Below are 18,316 nucleotides of genomic sequence, written 5' to 3' on the forward strand. Positions count from 1 at the left end.
AAGCAAGGCGCTCGGTAGAGACAGGCGACAGGCTGCCCAGGCCCTTCTCGCTGCTCACTGTGGGGACTTAGAGCTGGTGTGGAGTCCTGATGCCCGCTTCATCTGCCTGGCACCTCAAAGGCCCAGGTCAGCTCGTCCTGTGGGGGTGGCAAGTCCTCCTCTGCGACACTCTGATCAGTGCCTGCTTCCTTGCACTACTCTGTTATCACAGAATTCTCGTTGGCTGAGGAAGCACACTGCCCTTTGTGACAGCCACTGCCAAGTGTCTCCAGGAAGCATACAGGAATCAAACGAGGCTGCTGTGCCTCAGGAAGGCCTGACTCTGTGGCCACCAAAGTTGTACAAAGCTAGGCCTACCCTCAAGGCTTTGAGGTCGGCTCAATACCCTCCGTATGTCACCAAGCTGATCTCCATCCAGAAGCCTGAGTCTCTGGCCCTTGTTCCCACAACAGAACATTGTTTTGGAACTCTTGGCCAGTCTGAGTGGTTCCAGCGAGGAGGACAGGTGCCAGGGATGCACTACATCAATACCAACAGATCAAACCAGCAAGCTTCACCTGAGCATTTCCTTTAAAAGGAGCTTTTGTATACTGAATGTATACTGAAAGGAGTATACATTCCCTGTTCACTTTCTATGCTGTGGGTCACAGGGGGCAGCAGGTGGGTGGGTCAGGCAAACTTTTGAGTCACAGGCAAGGCAGCATACTGAGTGGAAACTTTGGGTCTACCAGGGTATAGGACAAGTGGGCAGGAGAGGTGAAGGGAAGGCTCCCAGGCCCCTCCCTCGTGGGCAGAGCTCATCTTCCCAGTCCATAGGCAACCCCCAGGGAGCCAGCCACCCTGTCCCCTGATCCAGCACAAGCAGGAGTGAGCACCCTGTTTCAGAAGAGAAGCCAATGGGCCATCATGGTTTTTCTGGGGTCAACCCTGGCCACATGAGAAGTCCCACACCCTGACCCTGGAGGACCTTCTGGGCCATTCGGAGTTCCTGCTTCGCAGACTGGATCTGGTTGCGCAGGTCACTCATCTTCAGGTTGGTGGCTGCAAGTCTGTCCTGTAGAGCTTTCACCTCTGGAGTCTCCAGCTGGTTGGGAAGGACAGAGAGAAAGCAGTTTCTTGTGGCCTAAACGCTAATGACAATCAGGGTACTGTTGGTTTAGGTCTTTTCCAGGCGGGTCAAGGGCTGGGGTCCTCAGAAATCCCCAGCTCCTTGAGACACAAAGCAGAGGCGGGGCCTGCACTGAACCCCAGCTGTCCAACCTCAGGGCTGAGCTCCTTGCTCCACGTACTGCGTGCCAGTGTGCTCATGCACACATACACACACACACGCACACACACACTCATATACTCACACACACATACACACACACACGCACACACACACTCATATACTCACACACACAAACACACACACTTGCACGCACACACACACACACACACACACACACACACACACACACACACACACACACACGGCCAAGGCTGGAGCAGGTTCTGTGCCTCCCAGATACTCCTTGGTATGGCCACTCTGTGCTGCACCCAGACACAGGCTTGTGCTAAGAGTATCCTCCATCCATCTATAGAAAGCCACACCAGCTGAGCAGACACATTCTGTAGTCCAATGCTCTACCACTGAGCTATACCCCCACAGCAGGCACATTCTGACCCCCCAACTCAGGGCCTTTTCTTCTGCAGTTGGCGTTGCCAGCACAGACCATGAGTCTGCCAGCAGAATGGGCGCTGTGTGTTTACTTTAATGAAAACATGACTTAAAACAACAACAACCCTGGGGGGCTGGAGAGATGGCTCAGGAGTTAAGAGCACTGGCTGTTCTTCCAGAGGTCCGGAGTTCAATTCCCAGCAACACATGGTAGCTCACAACCATCTATAATGAGATCTGGTGCCCTCTTCTGGTGTGCAGATGTACATGGAAGCAGAATATTGTATACATAATAAATAAATAAAATCTTTAAAAAAAAAACAACCCTGAAAGACACAGGCTGGAACTCAGGGATGTCTGCTTTTTTCTCTTTTCTTCAAAAAATAATGTCTGAATTGGGTGCACACCTTTGATTCTAGCACTCAGGAGGCAGAGGCAGGCGAATCTCTCAGAGTTCAAGGCCAGCCTGGTCTACATAGTAAGTTCTAGGACACCCAGGGCCACACAGTGAGAACCTGTCTCGATGATGATACAGTGTTTGAGGCAAATCTTGGAAATAAATGGTTAATATACTGCCTGTCAGAGCTGGAGAGAAGGCTCAGAGGTTAAGAGCATTGACTGTTCTTCCAAAGGACTGGGTTCAATTCCCAGCACCCACATGGCACCTCCCAACTGTCTGTAACTCCAGTACCAGGGCTTCCTACACTTTCACACAGATATACATGCAGGACAAACACCAACACACATAAAAATAAATCATATAATATATATATATATATATACATACATACATACACACACACACACACACACACACACATATATATATATATATATATATATATATATATATTCTGTCTCAGTAGATATTCCTGGGACCTCCATAATTAAGCCATTCATAGTCCTTCCACTGGTGATGAAAATCAAGTCTGGAGAGGAGCAGAGGTAAGCTGGCATGCATAGGGCTGGGGGTAGCACAGGGGATTAGAACCCTGGACCTTCTGCTATCCTGCCCACGTCTCCCAATCTGAGCTCCTGTTGCAACACTGCTACAGACTGCTATGGCAACAGTGAGGTTGGTAAGCAAGCTAAGTACCCATCAGGCCATGCTGGGACTCCTGCTCATGCCCCAGTGGACCAGGGATTTGGGCTTTGGGGAAGCAGGGTGGCCACAATGGGTGTCTGCTTTCTTTAGCAGGCACCAACAGTAACTCCTGTAAATGCTAGCATGAAAGAAAGGCCCAACAGACCAAGTCTACAGACGTCCGTGGGGCTTGGGGCAGCCTCCTGAAAAGCAGTAGTCAAAGAAATCAGGCCTGACCATGGGGTTCAGCAGTCCCGACTGCATTTAACACCACTGCCAGGATAAAAGTGAAAAATCAATGTGGACAGTATTTGCAGAGTGGAGGATGCTACAAAATACAAGCAGATCCTTGCAAAGATACACATTTTCTACCCTTGTAGCCAGCTGCCTGCCACTCCCCCTTTCTGCTGCTAGGCACCTATCTTCTCTCTGGTAATGTGTATCTTTAATCTGCCCTGGGCTGAGAAGCAGCAGCCTCTCCCCATGCTCAGTGCCCTGTTTGGGGCACTGCAGGAGTGCATGAGCAGCCTGTACCTCTGGGATCTGGCAGCATCGTGGAAGGCTGTGCAGAGCATGAGCAGAACACATAGGACACATCTGGATCCAGAGCCGGGCTTCGATGCCCACTCCAGACCTCAGTTCCTCACCACACTGAGGGGCTTAATGCTTGACCTTGGGGGCAGGTGAGGCGCAGTGGGGGGGTGCATGGAGGGTGTGTGGGAGGCACATACATGGGAGGTGTACTAAGGCCCCTTGGCTTGGGTGGGCTGCTGACAAGGGGACTAAGTTCAGATGGCATTCTGGAGAGGCCAAGGAGCTGGGCCCAGTCTCACTCCCAGCCACCACAGGCTTTGCCCTGGCCCACACCACAGGCTGTTTCTTTTGAAGAAACAGCTGTAGTGCCTGTGTTCTGGCATTGCCAAGTGGGTACATCACAACCTTCTGAAACATCTTGCAGGCTGGAAGGCCTTCAGGTACATTCTGGAATGTACCTTGGAGGGGACCGAGGCTGGAATGTGTGGTGAGAAGCAGGCCTCTAGTGTGTAGCTGCCCCTTGGGGGTACAATGGTCAGACATGGTTTTGCTCTGTCTTTCAGCTGAAGATGACAGGGAAAGGACCTGGCCTGGACACGATGAGGTTTGTAGCTTGGCCCACTCTTCTATCAGGGACCCAGGCTCCTTAGGCTGCTTACAGAGCCCATCTGAGACCCCTGCTGCAGTGGCCACTCATGAGCCCCTCCCTGGGTGTCCCTAACCTGGGTTATGTTGGTTCATGTCCTTTTCCTGTTGTGGGCTCTGGGCTCAGGGCTCAAAGCAAACGCCGCCTAGTCAGCATCCGGGCGAGCCAGCTGTGTACAATGTTCTGGCTCCCAGCATCCATGCCTTGAAGGTGCTGTTCCTCCTGGAAAGCCTTCACCACCCACTAGCCTGCAGACAGAGGGTAAGCTCCTGTTGCCAGTTCAGACCTGGACTGTTTCTGAAGGCCCATCACACCCTGCTACATGGCTGCTCCATTTCCTCTTAGACCCCTCTGTTGTCAGAAGCTAGGTTTAAATTCCTGTGGGACAAGGCAGACAATCCTATCAGGCTAACAAGAGACCAACAATGCTGCCCAGGGTAACTCAACTTCAGGAACCTCGGTGGCCTGGATAAAGTCAACAACAGGTTGGCAGTGTGCCTTGGTGGGATGGGTCCCAAAGAACATTGTCTACCTCAAACGAGAGCACTGCGGCTGCCTCGACAGACACGACACTGTTTACACATTCATGCCCACACCCCCCGGGGCCCACGGCTGCACACCTAGGACTGAATGTCTCTCAAGATCAGCAAGCAGTGGCTTGATTTTGAGGCAGGGACAAGAGCGGACATGAGACAGAGGGAGGAGCACTGTGCCCTGGGGCCTGACCTCCTGTCACAGCTGGTCTGGCTTCCTGAGAAACCCCTGGTGTGGCTGCTGGGACATTCTGGAGACTCTAGGCTCAACATCCCTAGCAAGCCATATATGGCCTGATTACCTTTTCATGGAACTATATTCACATGGCCTATCTACTTTTCTTTTCTTTCTTTCTTTTTTTTTTTTTTTTTTTTTTTTGAGACAGGGTTTTTCCGTATAGCCCTGGCTGTCCTGGAACTCACTCTGTAGACCAGGCTGGCCTCAAACTCACAGAGATCCACCTGCCTCTGCCTCCAGAGTGCTGGGATTAAAGGCGTGAGCCACCATCTGGCACATGGATGGCCTACATTTTGTGTGGCCTGTTCATTAGCTAAAAAATGGGTCTGGAGAACGAATCTGAAAATCTGCAGGGCAGCACAGGGGCCCCCAACACTGCAGTGTCTTGTAAAGAATGGGGCTCTCGGGCGGTGAGGGGGGTTGGGGGGAGGATGGCTCAACTGGTAAAGGGCAAGTATGAGGACCTGGAGTCAGTCCCTAGCGCCCACGTGGAAAGCTGGTAACAGGAGGATCAATTCTAACCCAGCTGAACAGTTCAGCCAGCCAGTGAGAGAGACCCTGTCTCAAAGGAGCAGTGCTGTTCCTGAGGACGACCCCTGAGGTATAAATGCACATGTGCACATAACACATACACATGCATACAGATTCAAGGGGAAAAAAAAAAACAGAACTTCTCTGAGCAGTTGGGAGCGAACCTGCCAACAGGATAAGGCTTTGTGGGTGTCTCTCCGTGAGGAGACTACAGAGGAGAGGGCCACCTGGGAGCAGGCAGGTAGGCAGACTGTCCTCCCCCCTGGTCTTGCCTCCCCAGGGCTTGAAGGCCCTGACTCTACCAGTTTTTCCCCAACCCCATGGAAACTGGCTCAGAGCTGGGCCTTCCCTTGCGTCTGCCAGGCATCCTGGCCACAGGGCATAGACAGGAGGAGGCCTCTGAGGAGGCCACAATGGCAGACAAAAGTCCTTGGCTGAGCAATGGGTGGGGGACCATGGCAGGGAACATGAGAACCCACTGGGGAGGGGAGGCTCAGGTGATGGCTACCTCACAGACTTAGCACAGAGGAGAACTCGTACCAAGGCTCTGTCTCCCGTCTGGGTCCTTGATGGCTTGGCCCCCGTGTCAGTGGTCCCCTTGGCCGGCGGCTTGGCTGGCGCCATCTGCAGCTGAGAAAGCAAACCTGGTATTAATATTTGGTTCTGCTCAGCAGCTGCACAGCCACTCAAGTACCTGCTGCTGCTGGGTGTGTGCCCCGCCCCCAGTGTCTGAGCCCTTGGTTCACATGTTGACCATGAATGAAAGGGATGCTCCTTTCCAAGCTACTTGTGACAGGAGAGGTTTGATTGGTGGTCCACCCTGCTTCCTAGTTTCCCTGGAAGAGCAGCCCACTAATAAATAGCCAGAGCACAGCCACACTCTCTGTGGTGGTTTGGATGAAAATGGCCCCCATAGACGAATAGGGAGTGGCACTATTGGGAGGTGTGACCTTGTGTGTCACTGAGGGGTGGGGGGGTGCTTTGAGGTTTCAGAAGCTCAAGCCAGGCCCAGTGTCTCTCTCTTCCTGTTGCTTGTGGATCCAGATGCAGAACTGTCAGCTGTCTCTCCAGCACCGTGTCTGCCTGCACGCTGCCTTGCTTCTCCCCATGACAATAATGGACTAAACCTTTGAGACTGTAAGCCAGCCCCAATTAGATGTTTTCCTTTATAAGAGTTGCCATGATCGTGGTGTCTCTTCACGGGAATAGAAACCCTATGACATTCACTCAGCCGAGGAGACAGAGAATAAAGATAGCATAGACTTGTGATGGGGAAAGTACTTTTGTGTATGTTTATCTTATTGATTGTTACATAAAATACTGTTTGGCCAATGAGACAGCAAGTTAGACACGACTAGAAGTCAAAGAGGATTCTGGGAAATGTAGTAGAGAAGTGTGATCCAGGCAGGAAGTGACATAGCAAGGAGACTCATTTAAAGAAGGAGAAACAGGAAGCGTTTCCCTTTTCCCCTCCGCTCCTGCTCCAGCAGCACAATGTGATCCACTGGCAAGGAGGGATGCCAATAAGGCGTCCGGTAAGATAAGTCTTATAAAATATATAGATTTATGATAATTGAGACTGAGCTAACAGATGAGAATCCTAGTCATTGGCCAAGCAGCTTTGAACCTAATACAAGTTTCTATGTTTTCATTTGGGCCTAACTCGGGCAGGCGGCTTTTGGCGGAAAGATTTATGGTAACAGACTTGGGCTACACGGGTGACAGAGGTGCCTACTACATGGTGGCCATACTCATTTGGGGCATGGCTTCCTCTCACGTCCCTGATACCGTCCTGTTCAGCTCTTGGCCATACTGGTCGCCTGCGCTTTCTCCCCACCACACACTATGAATCTCTGGACCCTTTACACGGATGCCGTCCCCACAGCCTCTGGCTGGCTTGCTGGGCACCCCCCTTCAAGCAGCTCCTGCCACTGTTGCCCATCAGGGTGTTGCTCTCTTTTCCTTGGCCATGGCTGGGTCCTGTCTGTGCCACACACCCGCATGGCTCCCTCTCCCAGAAGTGAAACCATCCATGCCTGCTCTATTCTCTCCAGTGTGTGGCACAGAACCTGAGCCAAATCTCTACAAATACGTCCCAGGATGAAGACACTCATGCTCAGTGCCAAGTGTCAGGGTCAGGATGGATGGTGCAGGGCCATGGGACGACTTCAGGACCAGGAAATACTACGATGGCTCCCTCCAGCCCACTTCACTCCTGAGGAACCAGAACGACTGGGCTGGAGCAGCAGGGTTTGTGCTTAGCTGGGAGGGAGGGGACACAGAAGGGTCACAACTCCTGGCTGTAACAGCTTCAAATAAGCAGCAGTTTCTGCAAATGGATTGAACCGTGATTACCTAGTGCATTCCACACACTAGGCTCCCTTCTAAGGGTTGCCACTGTGGCCACCTGGTGGGTGGGGGCTGTGATACAGAGTTCGGGGCCTGCTAGCAGCTTCAGCTGGAGCACCATGTCCATCTCCCTTAGCTACATAATCCAGGTTTCTTCTCAACAGCCAGTGTCCCCTAGCTGCCTGTCACACTCCTTTCTCTGGATGTGGCAGAAACTAGGGTACTCACTGCAGACCCTGTGCCCTGTGACCTCCCAGTGTGGCCTCGCTCTGGAGTCCCCTCCCGAGGAAGAGCAGCCCAGGCCCTTACTTCGTGCTCCAGCTCCTGGATGCGATTAGTCAGCTGTTTTACCCTGACCTTGGCACTCTCTGACTCTGCCATCAGTCCCCGGTTCTTTTTGGACAGTTCAATAATTTTGGTGGCAACCAGATCTCCAGCCATCCCAGTTGTCCCTGAAATGACAGAAATGGCAAAATCCATTGAAAATGCAACCTGCACCTCAAATCTACACAGCTGTTCAGAGTCAAGCAGGGCCTCCAGGAAGTCATGGCCTCCAGCAGGTAAAGAAATCGCATTTCAGCTGAGTTTGGGGTAAGATGTAGGGTACACACCCATATTTCTCGTAGAATGCAGCCCTCAAAAGGCTGTGTGGAGAAGGGCTCTAGAGGGAAACAACTGACAACTATCCAGAGAAGAACAGGAATGACCCAGGGATGCTCTTCCCGGGGGCAAATTTCCCCAATGCAATAACAAAACCCACTATTAGTCACCAGAAGACTGGCCAAGGAAGCCGGAGGAGCAGGGAGGGGGGGCCGGGGATGGTGGAAAATCTTTCCCCTGCCTCGATGGGGAATGTACTGTGTATGTTTATCTTATTGACTGTTAAATAAAATACTGTTTGGCTAATCAGATAGCAAGTTAGACAGGACTAGGAGTCAAAGAGGATTCTGGGAAATGTAGTAGAGAAGTGCTGATCCAGGCAGGAAGTGACATAGCAAGGAGACTCATATTTAAGCGAAGGAGAAACAGGAAGGGCCCCCTTTTCCCCTCCGCTCCTGCTCCAGCGGCAAGATGTGATCCCAGCAAGGATGGATGCCAATAAGGTGTCCGATAAGATAAGTCTTATAAAATATATAGGTTTATGATAGTTAAGACTGAGTTAGCAGATGAGAAATCCTAGTCATTGGCCAAGCAGCTTTGAACCTAATACAAGTTTCTGTGTATTCATTTGGGCCTAACTCGGGCGGGTGGCTGGTGTAAAGCTCACATGTGTCGGTGGGGCTCAGTTTGCTTTTGGTGGAAAGATTTATCATAACACTGCCTCCCCCAGTCCTTCCTCCAGCACAGCCTTGCTCCAACCTGAAGCTGCAACCCTGGGGATAAACATGGCAGTGAGTGAAGACAGCCTTTAAAACTTGCATAGAAGCTACAAGCAAAGGCCTCGGTGCTGACCATGAACTCTTCCACACAGTTGGCAAAGTACACATAAAAGCCACATGGTGGTTCACATCTGCAATCCCTGATCAAGAGTTCAAGACCTGCTTTAGCTACACAGAGAAATAGAGTATAGCCTGTGTCGCATGAGATCTTGTTTGGAAAAAAGAAAACCCACCCATTTGTAAAATTCGTAAGCAGGACACAGAGGGACCTAGATGGTACTAGCGTTTCCACAGCCTCGGCAGGTGGAGACAGGAATTCTAACCAGAGGATACGCCGTGCTTGGTGTGATTCTAAGTTAAACGAGAAATGGATCTGTGCCTGGTGCACTAGTAACCCAAGCACTTAGGAGGCCGTCTCATCAGGATCAGTGTGCTGTGCTCTCCAGGAGCACTGTGCCATCAGGATCAGTGTGCTGTGCTCTCCAGGAGCACTGTGCCATCAGGATCAGTGTGCTGTGCTCTCCAGGAGCACTGTGCCATCAGGATCAGTGTGCTGTGCTCTCCAGGAGCACTGTGCCATCAGGATCAGTGTGCTGTGCTCTCCAGGAGCACTGTGCCATCAGGATCAGTGTGCTGTGCTCTCCAGGAGCACTGTGCCATCAGGATCAGTGTGCTGTGCTCTCCAGGAGCACTGTGCCATCAGGATCAGTGTTCTGTGCTCTCCAGGAGCACTGTGCCATCAGGATCACGGTCCTTGACAGTTCACACAGCTAAGGCAGAGGCATCACTGTAGAGCCTGTGCCTGGTCCACACCCATGGTGCCGAAGTTACCCCAAGACCCGAAGGACCAGAGCCCCTCACACCTCTGGCGCCAAAATCTCCACCAAGAGAATCAAAGATCAAAGTGTAGCCCCGACCTACAGGGCCATCATAGCCGCTGGGGAAGGTGGCATGCACCCCTTGAGGGCGTTTGGGTCCCTGAACCTTTTGTGGCGCACAGCAGTTGCTGGTAACATCCAAGCCAAGTGCCAAGGAGAAACCGACCCTGCCAGCAACTCCACAGACCACCGTGACCATGTGACCCTGCACTGCTCTCTGGAGCCTATCAGACTGCTGTGCCCGAGTTACCTGTGAAGGCAAACCTGTCCTCTTCTATTTTCTTCTTGAGGTGTTTGATCTCAAAGTCTCTCTCCTTCAGCAGCTTGTACAGCCGCCCGTTCTCATCGACTGTCTCCCTGAGTTCATTACGAAGCTGCTGGATTTCGTCTTCCAGCACCCTGCAAGGGAAAGGTGGGCCTACTGCTCCTCATAGGCCCTGACCAGGGCCCAGGATCCCGCTTCCTGCCGAGGCCTGAGGTACCACGTTTGGGCACTAGAGGGCACTATGAAGTTGTCTGTACAAAATAAGACTGAAAACTTAGGTGACTAAGTGTGGACGCACCATGCAAAAAGGCTTGGATCCCGCTGCTGGTTTCCTCATATGAGTCATATAAAACTCTCATTGTGTGTGTTTGTGAGCGTGTGTGTCCATGTGTATGGGTGCATTTGTGTGGGTACAGTCTGAAGCCAGCAAAAACAGGTTCTGAGCAAAGCTAGGAGGCACCATGGCAGTCTGCACACATTGATGTGCTCCAGGGCACTGTCAAGTCCAGAGCAGTGAGGACGCCTGGACATCCCTCCACCCTCGTCACACCCATGGTTTAAAGAAAAGTAAGGAGTCAGGAATCTGCAGTGCATCAGAGCAGTGATGTTCGCACGCTGCGGCCTCTCGGGTGTGTGGGGGAGGGAGTGCTGGCAGAGGGGAAAGCAAGGCAGAACCAGGATGATCTACAAACTATCAATCCCATCTCATTCCTTGGAAACGAGGGTTTCAGCACAATGATTGCCACGCCTTGAGGAGTTTACAGTTCTTCCATCTGGCGTTAAACACACCACCCAGCAGCTACAGGAGGCCTCAGCTGTCTGTGTCAAACCCACTTTAAGCTTAGGAACACTTGCCCAGTTGAACCAGTTGTCTAAATCTGCAACTGCTCTGTTCTCTCCAACATCCCCGCTCTCTCCACCTGCCTGCATGATGCTAAGGAGTCCTTACCTCTTCTCAAAGATGGTTTTCAGGTTCTGCTCCTCTGTGTCGAGGAGGCTGAGGTTGTCTGGGATCTCCGCAAGCTCCTCCTGGTCGGCTTTGCCTTTACAACTCAGCTCTTTCTCCTTCTTTTTCTCCATGTGTTTTTGTAACCTTCTGTGCTGCAGCTCCTGCATGGCCTTGAACTGGAGCCTCAGAGTGTCTGCTGAGCTTTCTTCTGCCGCCATCCTGCCCTGAGAACAGAGAAGCCTTGGCATGTGACATGATCTGGGCCATCTGGGGCTCAGATTCTCTACTGAGCCATCGGTGAGTGGAGAAGACATTCAGAGTCCCTCACCTCAAATCCACTGAGCCAAGGCTGAGCAGAGACCCCGACTGCCAGTGTCAGCAGCAGACTCATTGTTGTGACACATTTGCCTGGTCCCTCTGTCATCAGCTTTCAACCCTGGTTGCACATTAGTGTCTCACAGGAGCTGCCAAAACTAAACACGTCTGGGCCCATCCTAGACCAGCTAGATCCCAACCTCTGGAAAATGGGCTCCAGCCATGATTTCTTCTTTCAAAGTCGAGGGATAGATCTGGGTGATGGAACATATCTACAGTCCCAGACTTTGTATCCCAGCAGGAGAATCAGGAGTTCAAGGTCAGCCTGGGCTGTGCTCATCAAAAACCAAAACTAAATAAGTACACAATTTATTTGAGGTATAATTTACACACATTAAAGCACATACATCATGAATGGAAAGATCAGCAAATCTTTCTACCTATGCTTCTGAGGTGACCCACTGCTGGGGCTCAGAAGACAAGCCCCAAAGGGCTGTGTGTGACCTGTAAGCAGGAAGAGCCCCTGGAGTCAAGTCTGTCTGACATGCATCCTTGCCCCATGTCTGTTCTTCCTTCCCACGGGCAAGGAGAGGGGCTTAAGCTGCCACAGAACCGTATCTACCTCAGGACATAACGCCAACTAAGCCACCACTGTTTCCTGTCCCCTCTCTGAAACTTCACTATCAGTTATTGCGTGCGCAAAGATGATCCGTAGTCAGTAAGGTTAGGATATCTTTATTCAAATAAACACCAGCCAAATGCAAACCAGAGCGTGCCAGGGGCAGCAAGCTAGCAAGGCCAGAGCCAAGGGGCTCTCCATGTGTCTGCTGCTCCTTAAGACTTGCCCCCCCATCATCCTCGACTTCCCCTGACCACGCCCTCATGGGCGTGTCCAGACACACCTGTAGGGGCTCATAGGAGGCGGGGCTACAGTGTCTCCCTACAATTCCCCTTTTAGTCTAAAAGAGGATTAAAACTTAATAGTGGGGGCTGGAGAGATGGCTCAGAGGTTAAGAGCACCGACTGCTCTTCCAGAGGTCCTGAGTTCAATTCCCAGCAACCACATGGTGGCTCACAACCATCCGTTATGAGATCTGGTGCCCTCTTCTGGTGTGCAGATATACATGGAAACAGAATGTTGTATGCATAATAAATAAATAAAATCTAAAAAAAAACCTGTTAAAAAACTTAATAGTGTAAAACATCCAAAATTAACAATTGTAAAGGTGAAATACAAGAAGATACAATAATCTGCTATTGCACATCCTAACTCTGTCTATTCCGGCTAAGCCCTAAAGTCATGTGGAAAGGGTGTCTAACTTGAACACCTCCTTCCAATCCCAACTCTAAACAATAAGAAAGTTCTTCCTAACTAGGCTTACACTACCCTAATAGACAATAATGGGAACGGGGGCATAGCATCTTCTAAGTTACTTCCTGCTGAAACGGGACGATGGCAGCCTTGAGGAGTCCTGTGGGAAAAAATGTTAGTATAGTAAAAGTCTCTATTGGGTTATCTCCAGTCCATGTTAGATGGGATTTGCTTGATTGAAGATCTAGGTTGAAATCCTCAACTTGATTGAAGTCAGTACTCGAGGCTCTGGCCGGAGTGTCAGTTGAAATGGAGTGAGTTGGATCCAGTGCAGTCGAAGCCCAATTCCTTTTCCGGAGCATCCAGGGATTGTCGTCAGAGAAACGTTTGCTTGCATATGTATGTATGCTGGGAAAGGCCACCATGGGAAAATGACAATTATGAGAGGGCGCAGTCCTGTTGTGCAGGACTTTAATGTCCAGAAGCCACTGGGCCTTGGTTGTAGCTGCCATTTGGATGTCTGAATAGCTCCCAGTTTATCCCAGAATCAAACTTCCCGGACGGTGTGTTTGTTACCTTTCTCATTGCTGTGGACAAATGTGTGGCAAAAGCAACTTAAGGAAGGAAGGGCTTAGTTTGGTTCATAGTCTTGTAGGATACAGTCCACCACGGTAGGGACGGGTGGCACCCAGGAGTGGGTGGTCACAGGGAGTCCACTCTCAGGAAGAGCGCGGTTACTCCACTCCCCTTTTCAGTCCCCTACCTTTTATTTAGTGTGGGAAGCCATGGGGTGGTGGGTCTTCCCTTCTCCGCTAAGCCTGTCTGGAAGAACCCTTATAGACACAGTCAGGGGTGTATTTCCCAGATGGTTCTAACCTGAGTCAAGTTGTTAATGAATATGAACTACTGTCCCTTCTTCTGCCTTCCACATCCCGTCTCACTTCTCAGGTCACTTGCCATTTTCACCTGACAGGTAACACTCTTTATCCATGAATTGTCTGTTTTCTCCTGCTAGCCTGTAAACTACCAGAGGACAAACATTTGTTTCTTCTTTTTAGTTGTATGAGACAGGGCCCTGCAACGGCTAGCCTAGTGCTGTCTCTTGCTGTGTTGACCAGGCTTGCCTCAAACTGATGGAATCCACCTGTGTTAACCTCTCAAACGCTAGAGCTACAGGTATGTGCCGCCATGCCTCCGGGGTGCACCATTTTCATCCACCTTGTTCATGGCCGTGTTACATGGCCCTAACCGTGTTTGGGACACAGAAGGTGCTTAACTTATATTTCTAGAAAAAGTGAAAGACTTTGATAATTATACTTTGTAGCCACCAAGGTAACCACAAGTAATTGTAACGAATACTTAAATAACCACAGATAACCATAAATCCACACAATCTTCCTTTTGTTGTGCATACATGTTTCTCTTATTGGTTGGTGAACAACGCTGTTTTGGCCAATGGACAGGCAGGATGTAGCCAGGCAGGAGGTACAGGTGAGGCTACCAGACTAGGAGAATTCAGGGAAGAGGAAGAGAGAGGTTGAGTAGGGAGAGGGATGCCAAGTAGCTACAGAGGAAGCAAGAGCCTGGGCATCACCGGTAAGCAAAGGCCACGTGGAGATACACAGGTTAATAGAAATGGGATAATAATTAAGAGAGAGCTAGACAATAGGAAGCCTGAGCCATGGGCCAAACAGTTTATAGTTGGTATAAGCCTCCGTGTTTATGTGGGACTGACGGGTGGCGAGATGGGCTGGACGGAAACTTCCGTCAACAAGATCCCGGTCTGCAGTCCATTCTGACTTCACACCAGCCGGGCTACAGAGAGAAGCCCCACTCAAAGGACCAAGGGAGAGGGGGACGTTTGGTCGGGAGAGCAGCGCTTCCCCCGCCCCCAGCCGGCCGCTTTCTACCTTGTATTCAGCCCCACCCCGCACTTGAGTCCCCCAAACAGCCTGAGGCCGGGGATGGGGTCTCGGGAGGGCAGCAGCGCCTGCGCCAGGGATGGGGGGGGGGGGACGACTTCTGAGTGGCGGCTGCCAGGGCCCGCGCTCTCGTCTCAGCCACACACCCGGCACGGGTCTGCCCGCCCCTCCCTGCCCGGCTCTGCCCGGTCACGCGGGAACCGAAAACTCCAGTCCCCGAGGACGGGGCGGCACAGCCCGGGCTCCGGGAGAGGCCACGCGGTCCCCGTTCTCGGCCCCCGGTCCGTCCCCGTTCTCGGCCCCGCTCTCGGTCCGTCCCCGTTCTCGGCCCCGCTCTCGGTCCGTCCCCGTCCGTCCCCGCTCTCAGCCTCCCCAGGTCCGTCCTGTCTAGCCCCGCACACTTACCGCGGCTCCGCTCCAGTCTGTCTGCAGCGCCGCCTTCGCTTCCTCCATCCTTCCCGACGCCGGCGCGCTGCCCTGGCAACCGTCACCAGGGAAACCAGTCAGGCCGCGTGCGTCTACGGGGGCCGGGAGCGCCCCTAAAGGACCGCGTGGACGGTGCTGCGGGCCGGGGAGGCCTGCCGAACAAACTGCACCCACGAGCTGGACGGAAGAGAGCAACGCGCCCCGGAAGCCTTCACGCTCCCGTTGTGTATTTTATTTAAGGATTTATTTTTACTTTTTATTTTTACAGGCAAGTTCTCATGCGTCCCAGGCTGCCCTCGAACTCGGTCTGCAGCCAAGGATGCTGTTGAACTTTGGATCCTCCTAACCCCCACCGAGAGCTGGATGACAGGCAGGCTGCAGCACCACGAGTGTGCAGTGTCTCGTAAAAAGTTCCGCACAGGGGGGACGCATGTCCTACTGGCCTGCAAGGGTTTGGAAAGCGGATGATGTTTCCTGGAGGGTAACGCAGTTACCCATAGTGTCTTTGGAGAGGATGAAAGAAGGGGGCGGGAGCTTGTGTTCTATGCTGATGAGTGCAACAGGCCAAAAAATGATAATGCTAAGAAAGTTCTTCCTTCTTTTCAAATGGGGCACAAAACAGTTTAAAAAGGAATGTTAGAAGTGATCACGCCATGGATGACAACAAATCCCCAAGCTTCAAGTTCCCTGAGAACTTGCACTTCAAGTTCCCTGAGAACTGCCTTTCCCATGCACTTATGAACCCACACAAACACCGACATTAAAAAAATACATGGGACAACACACAAGTGATTATATCTGAATGGAAGAATTTTAGTGCTTTTTTATATTTTTTTGCATTTTTAGAAGTTTAAAAAATAATGAAATTTGGTTTTGTTTTGAAAAAAAAAAAACGCTTCTTAAAATTTTTTTCTGACAATGCACTACCCAGTTTGACAGTGCTGTGTTTCAGGGCCGCGAAGGAAGGCAAACACACAGGAAAGATGGCCCAAGGGGGGCCTGCCTATGTGCTCACAAGCCTTTATAATGTGAAAGCCTTCAGCTGCACCGAAGCTGTTTTCCCTTCTGTTTCCCAGACACGTAAAGTGAGTACCGTATCGTTACCTGTGAAAATACAGGACTGGGCTCTCACAGCACCGCACACAACTGCTCACCCTTTGAAGTGCAGTAGTGTGCACGGGTGTGCAGCATCTTTCAAAAAAGGTGTGTGTGTGTGTGTGTGTGTGTGTGTGTGTGTGTGTGTACACACATGTGTATGTGTCTGTATGTGTCTGTATGTATATGTGTGTATCCATATGTATATGTGTCTGTATGTATATATGTGTGTGTCTGTGTGTCTGTATGTATAAGAGTGTGTAAGTATATATGTGTGTATGTATATATGTGTGTGTGCATGTGCATGTGTGTGTGTGTGTGTGTAAAACATTTAAAAACCTTCCCACGGTCCCTGCTGAGGCGCTTCTGCCACCCCATTTGCTCAGTTTTTAGCCTGAAATTTTCCTGCAGTTTATAAACGTGATGCGCTACCATTCAGGAAGCCAAGAGAATGTGGATCCATCTTCATTTTGTTATCCCAGCCCCCACATCCTGTTTCTCTAACCAGGACTACTTGTAGAACACTGCTTCATTGTTTGAATGTTTAAAATTATGTTTTATTCATTTGTTGGGTGGCACCTATGCCATGCATGCCTGTGTGTGGAAGTCCAAGGGCAATTTGTGGGAGTTGGTGGTACTCAGGTCACCCAGGCTTGGCAACCCTTGATATGTATGCACTGTGCTTTAATCATAACTATGTAACATATTTTCAGAAACATCAAATACTCAGATTAAAGACAAGAAAGAAAACAGAACATCTTAAACATTTGATATTCCTGTTGACTCTTCATATTCTGCAAGTGGGACATGACTTGACATTTCTTTTCAAGATTATAATTGCATCATTTCCCTCTTCCTTTTCTTTCCTCCAAATCTTCCCATGTGCCCTCCTCTGCTTTCTTTCAAATGTGTGGCCTCTTTTTCATTGTCTCTCTGTCTCTGTCTCTGTCTCTGTCTCTGTGTGTGTGTGTGTGAGAGAGAGAGAGAGAGAAAGAGAGAGAGAGAGAGAGAGAGAGAGAGAGAGAGAGAGAGAGAGAGAGAGAATAGAGGGAGAAACTGCCTGTTTGGTCTGCACAATGCTACTTGTATGTATGTTTTCAGGACTGACCACTTGATACTGATAAACAATCGGTATGCTCTTCCCTGAGTTCTCTCTCTCCTGGCTTCAGCATTGCTTTGTTGCCTGTAGTCCTTTGTGCAGATCATGTGAACTTTCCCTCTCCATGTGAGCATGTCTGTTGAAATCATTTTGTTCAGGTCATGCTTAGGTGGCTGTGTTGGTGAGACTTTGTGGTTGTAGCTTCTGACATTTCTGGGAGACGCAATGTCATAGCAAACTTCTTTAAAAAGAAAAGAAAGCTAATTTTGTGTGCATGTGGAGGCCAGACGCCAACCGTGGGGCCTCAGAAGGCTTTCATCCAGGTTTTGAGACAGGATGTGCCAGTCAGTTTTGTCAGTTGTCACAATCTAGTCTCATTTGGGGAGAGTTTCAGTGTGACTGTCTAGATCAGGGTGGCCTGTGGGCCACTGTCTTGTTTAATTGTGGGTGGCACCTGGGTTATGGTTTTGAACTGTAGAAGGTCACAGAGAGTGCTGGACAGCAGGGAAGAATGCACTCTTTTTGCTCTTGACTTCCCTGTGATGGACTGAACCTGGAACTGTGAGCTAAAATCAACTTTTCCTGCAGTCAGAGTATTTTCCATACCGACAGAAAGGCATCGAGGACATGGGGCCTCTCGATGGCCCCAGGATCACCAATTTGGCTAGACTGCCTGTCTGTCTCCCCAGCACTGGGATTAGTCGTACACACCACCACACTTGCCTTTGTATACGTGGGTTCATGGGATCTCACTGAGATCCTCAGGTTTGCAAGGCAAACATTTTACCAGTGGAACCATCACCCCAGCCCACGTGTATTTATCTTCTTGAAGATAACGTGGTCATCAAGTAGGCTTCTCTCACCGAAATTATAATTCCTTCTACAAACAATAAGCATAAAGTCATTCTCTCAATGAGAAACTAAATTGAACAGAAAACTGACTCCAACAAGAGTCAAGTCACAAACGTCATCTTCTTTTTTATGTGACTAAGTGTTTGTCTGGTGCCCGAGGAGACCAGAAGAGGTCATTGGATCTCTTGGAACTGGAATTATAGATGGTTGCAAGCTGCCATATGGGTGCTTAGGGTTGAACCTCATCCT

At 50.5% G+C, this 18,316-nt stretch overlaps 1 protein-coding gene and 1 long non-coding RNA gene across 2 annotated transcripts in view; one reads left to right on the forward strand and one right to left on the reverse strand.

The window, feature by feature from the left end:
• Ccdc13 (coiled-coil domain containing 13) overlaps positions 1–11,264 on the reverse strand; it is a 34,294-nt gene extending 23,030 nt beyond the window's left edge. Inside the window, exons 1-5 of the mRNA XM_027415454.2 lie at positions 11,047–11,264; positions 10,083–10,231; positions 7,885–8,027; positions 5,767–5,856; positions 968–1,084 (exon numbers count right to left, since the gene is read on the reverse strand). Of these exons, the coding sequence (XP_027271255.2) occupies positions 968–1,084; positions 5,767–5,856; positions 7,885–8,027; positions 10,083–10,231; positions 11,047–11,264 (717 nt within the window). The remainder of the gene's footprint in view (positions 1–967; positions 1,085–5,766; positions 5,857–7,884; positions 8,028–10,082; positions 10,232–11,046) is intronic.
• Positions 8,768–14,071, forward strand: LOC103163886. The gene is made up of 2 exons (XR_004769783.1): positions 8,768–11,343; positions 13,732–14,071. It is a non-coding gene; the product is annotated as an uncharacterized LOC103163886 (long non-coding RNA).
• Positions 14,072–18,316: the final 4,245 nt, after the last annotated feature.

The sequence above is a fragment of the Cricetulus griseus genome, chromosome 4 (assembly GCF_003668045.3).
Source record: "Cricetulus griseus strain 17A/GY chromosome 4, alternate assembly CriGri-PICRH-1.0, whole genome shotgun sequence".
In the NCBI taxonomy this organism is placed as follows: domain Eukaryota; kingdom Metazoa; phylum Chordata; class Mammalia; order Rodentia; family Cricetidae; genus Cricetulus; species Cricetulus griseus.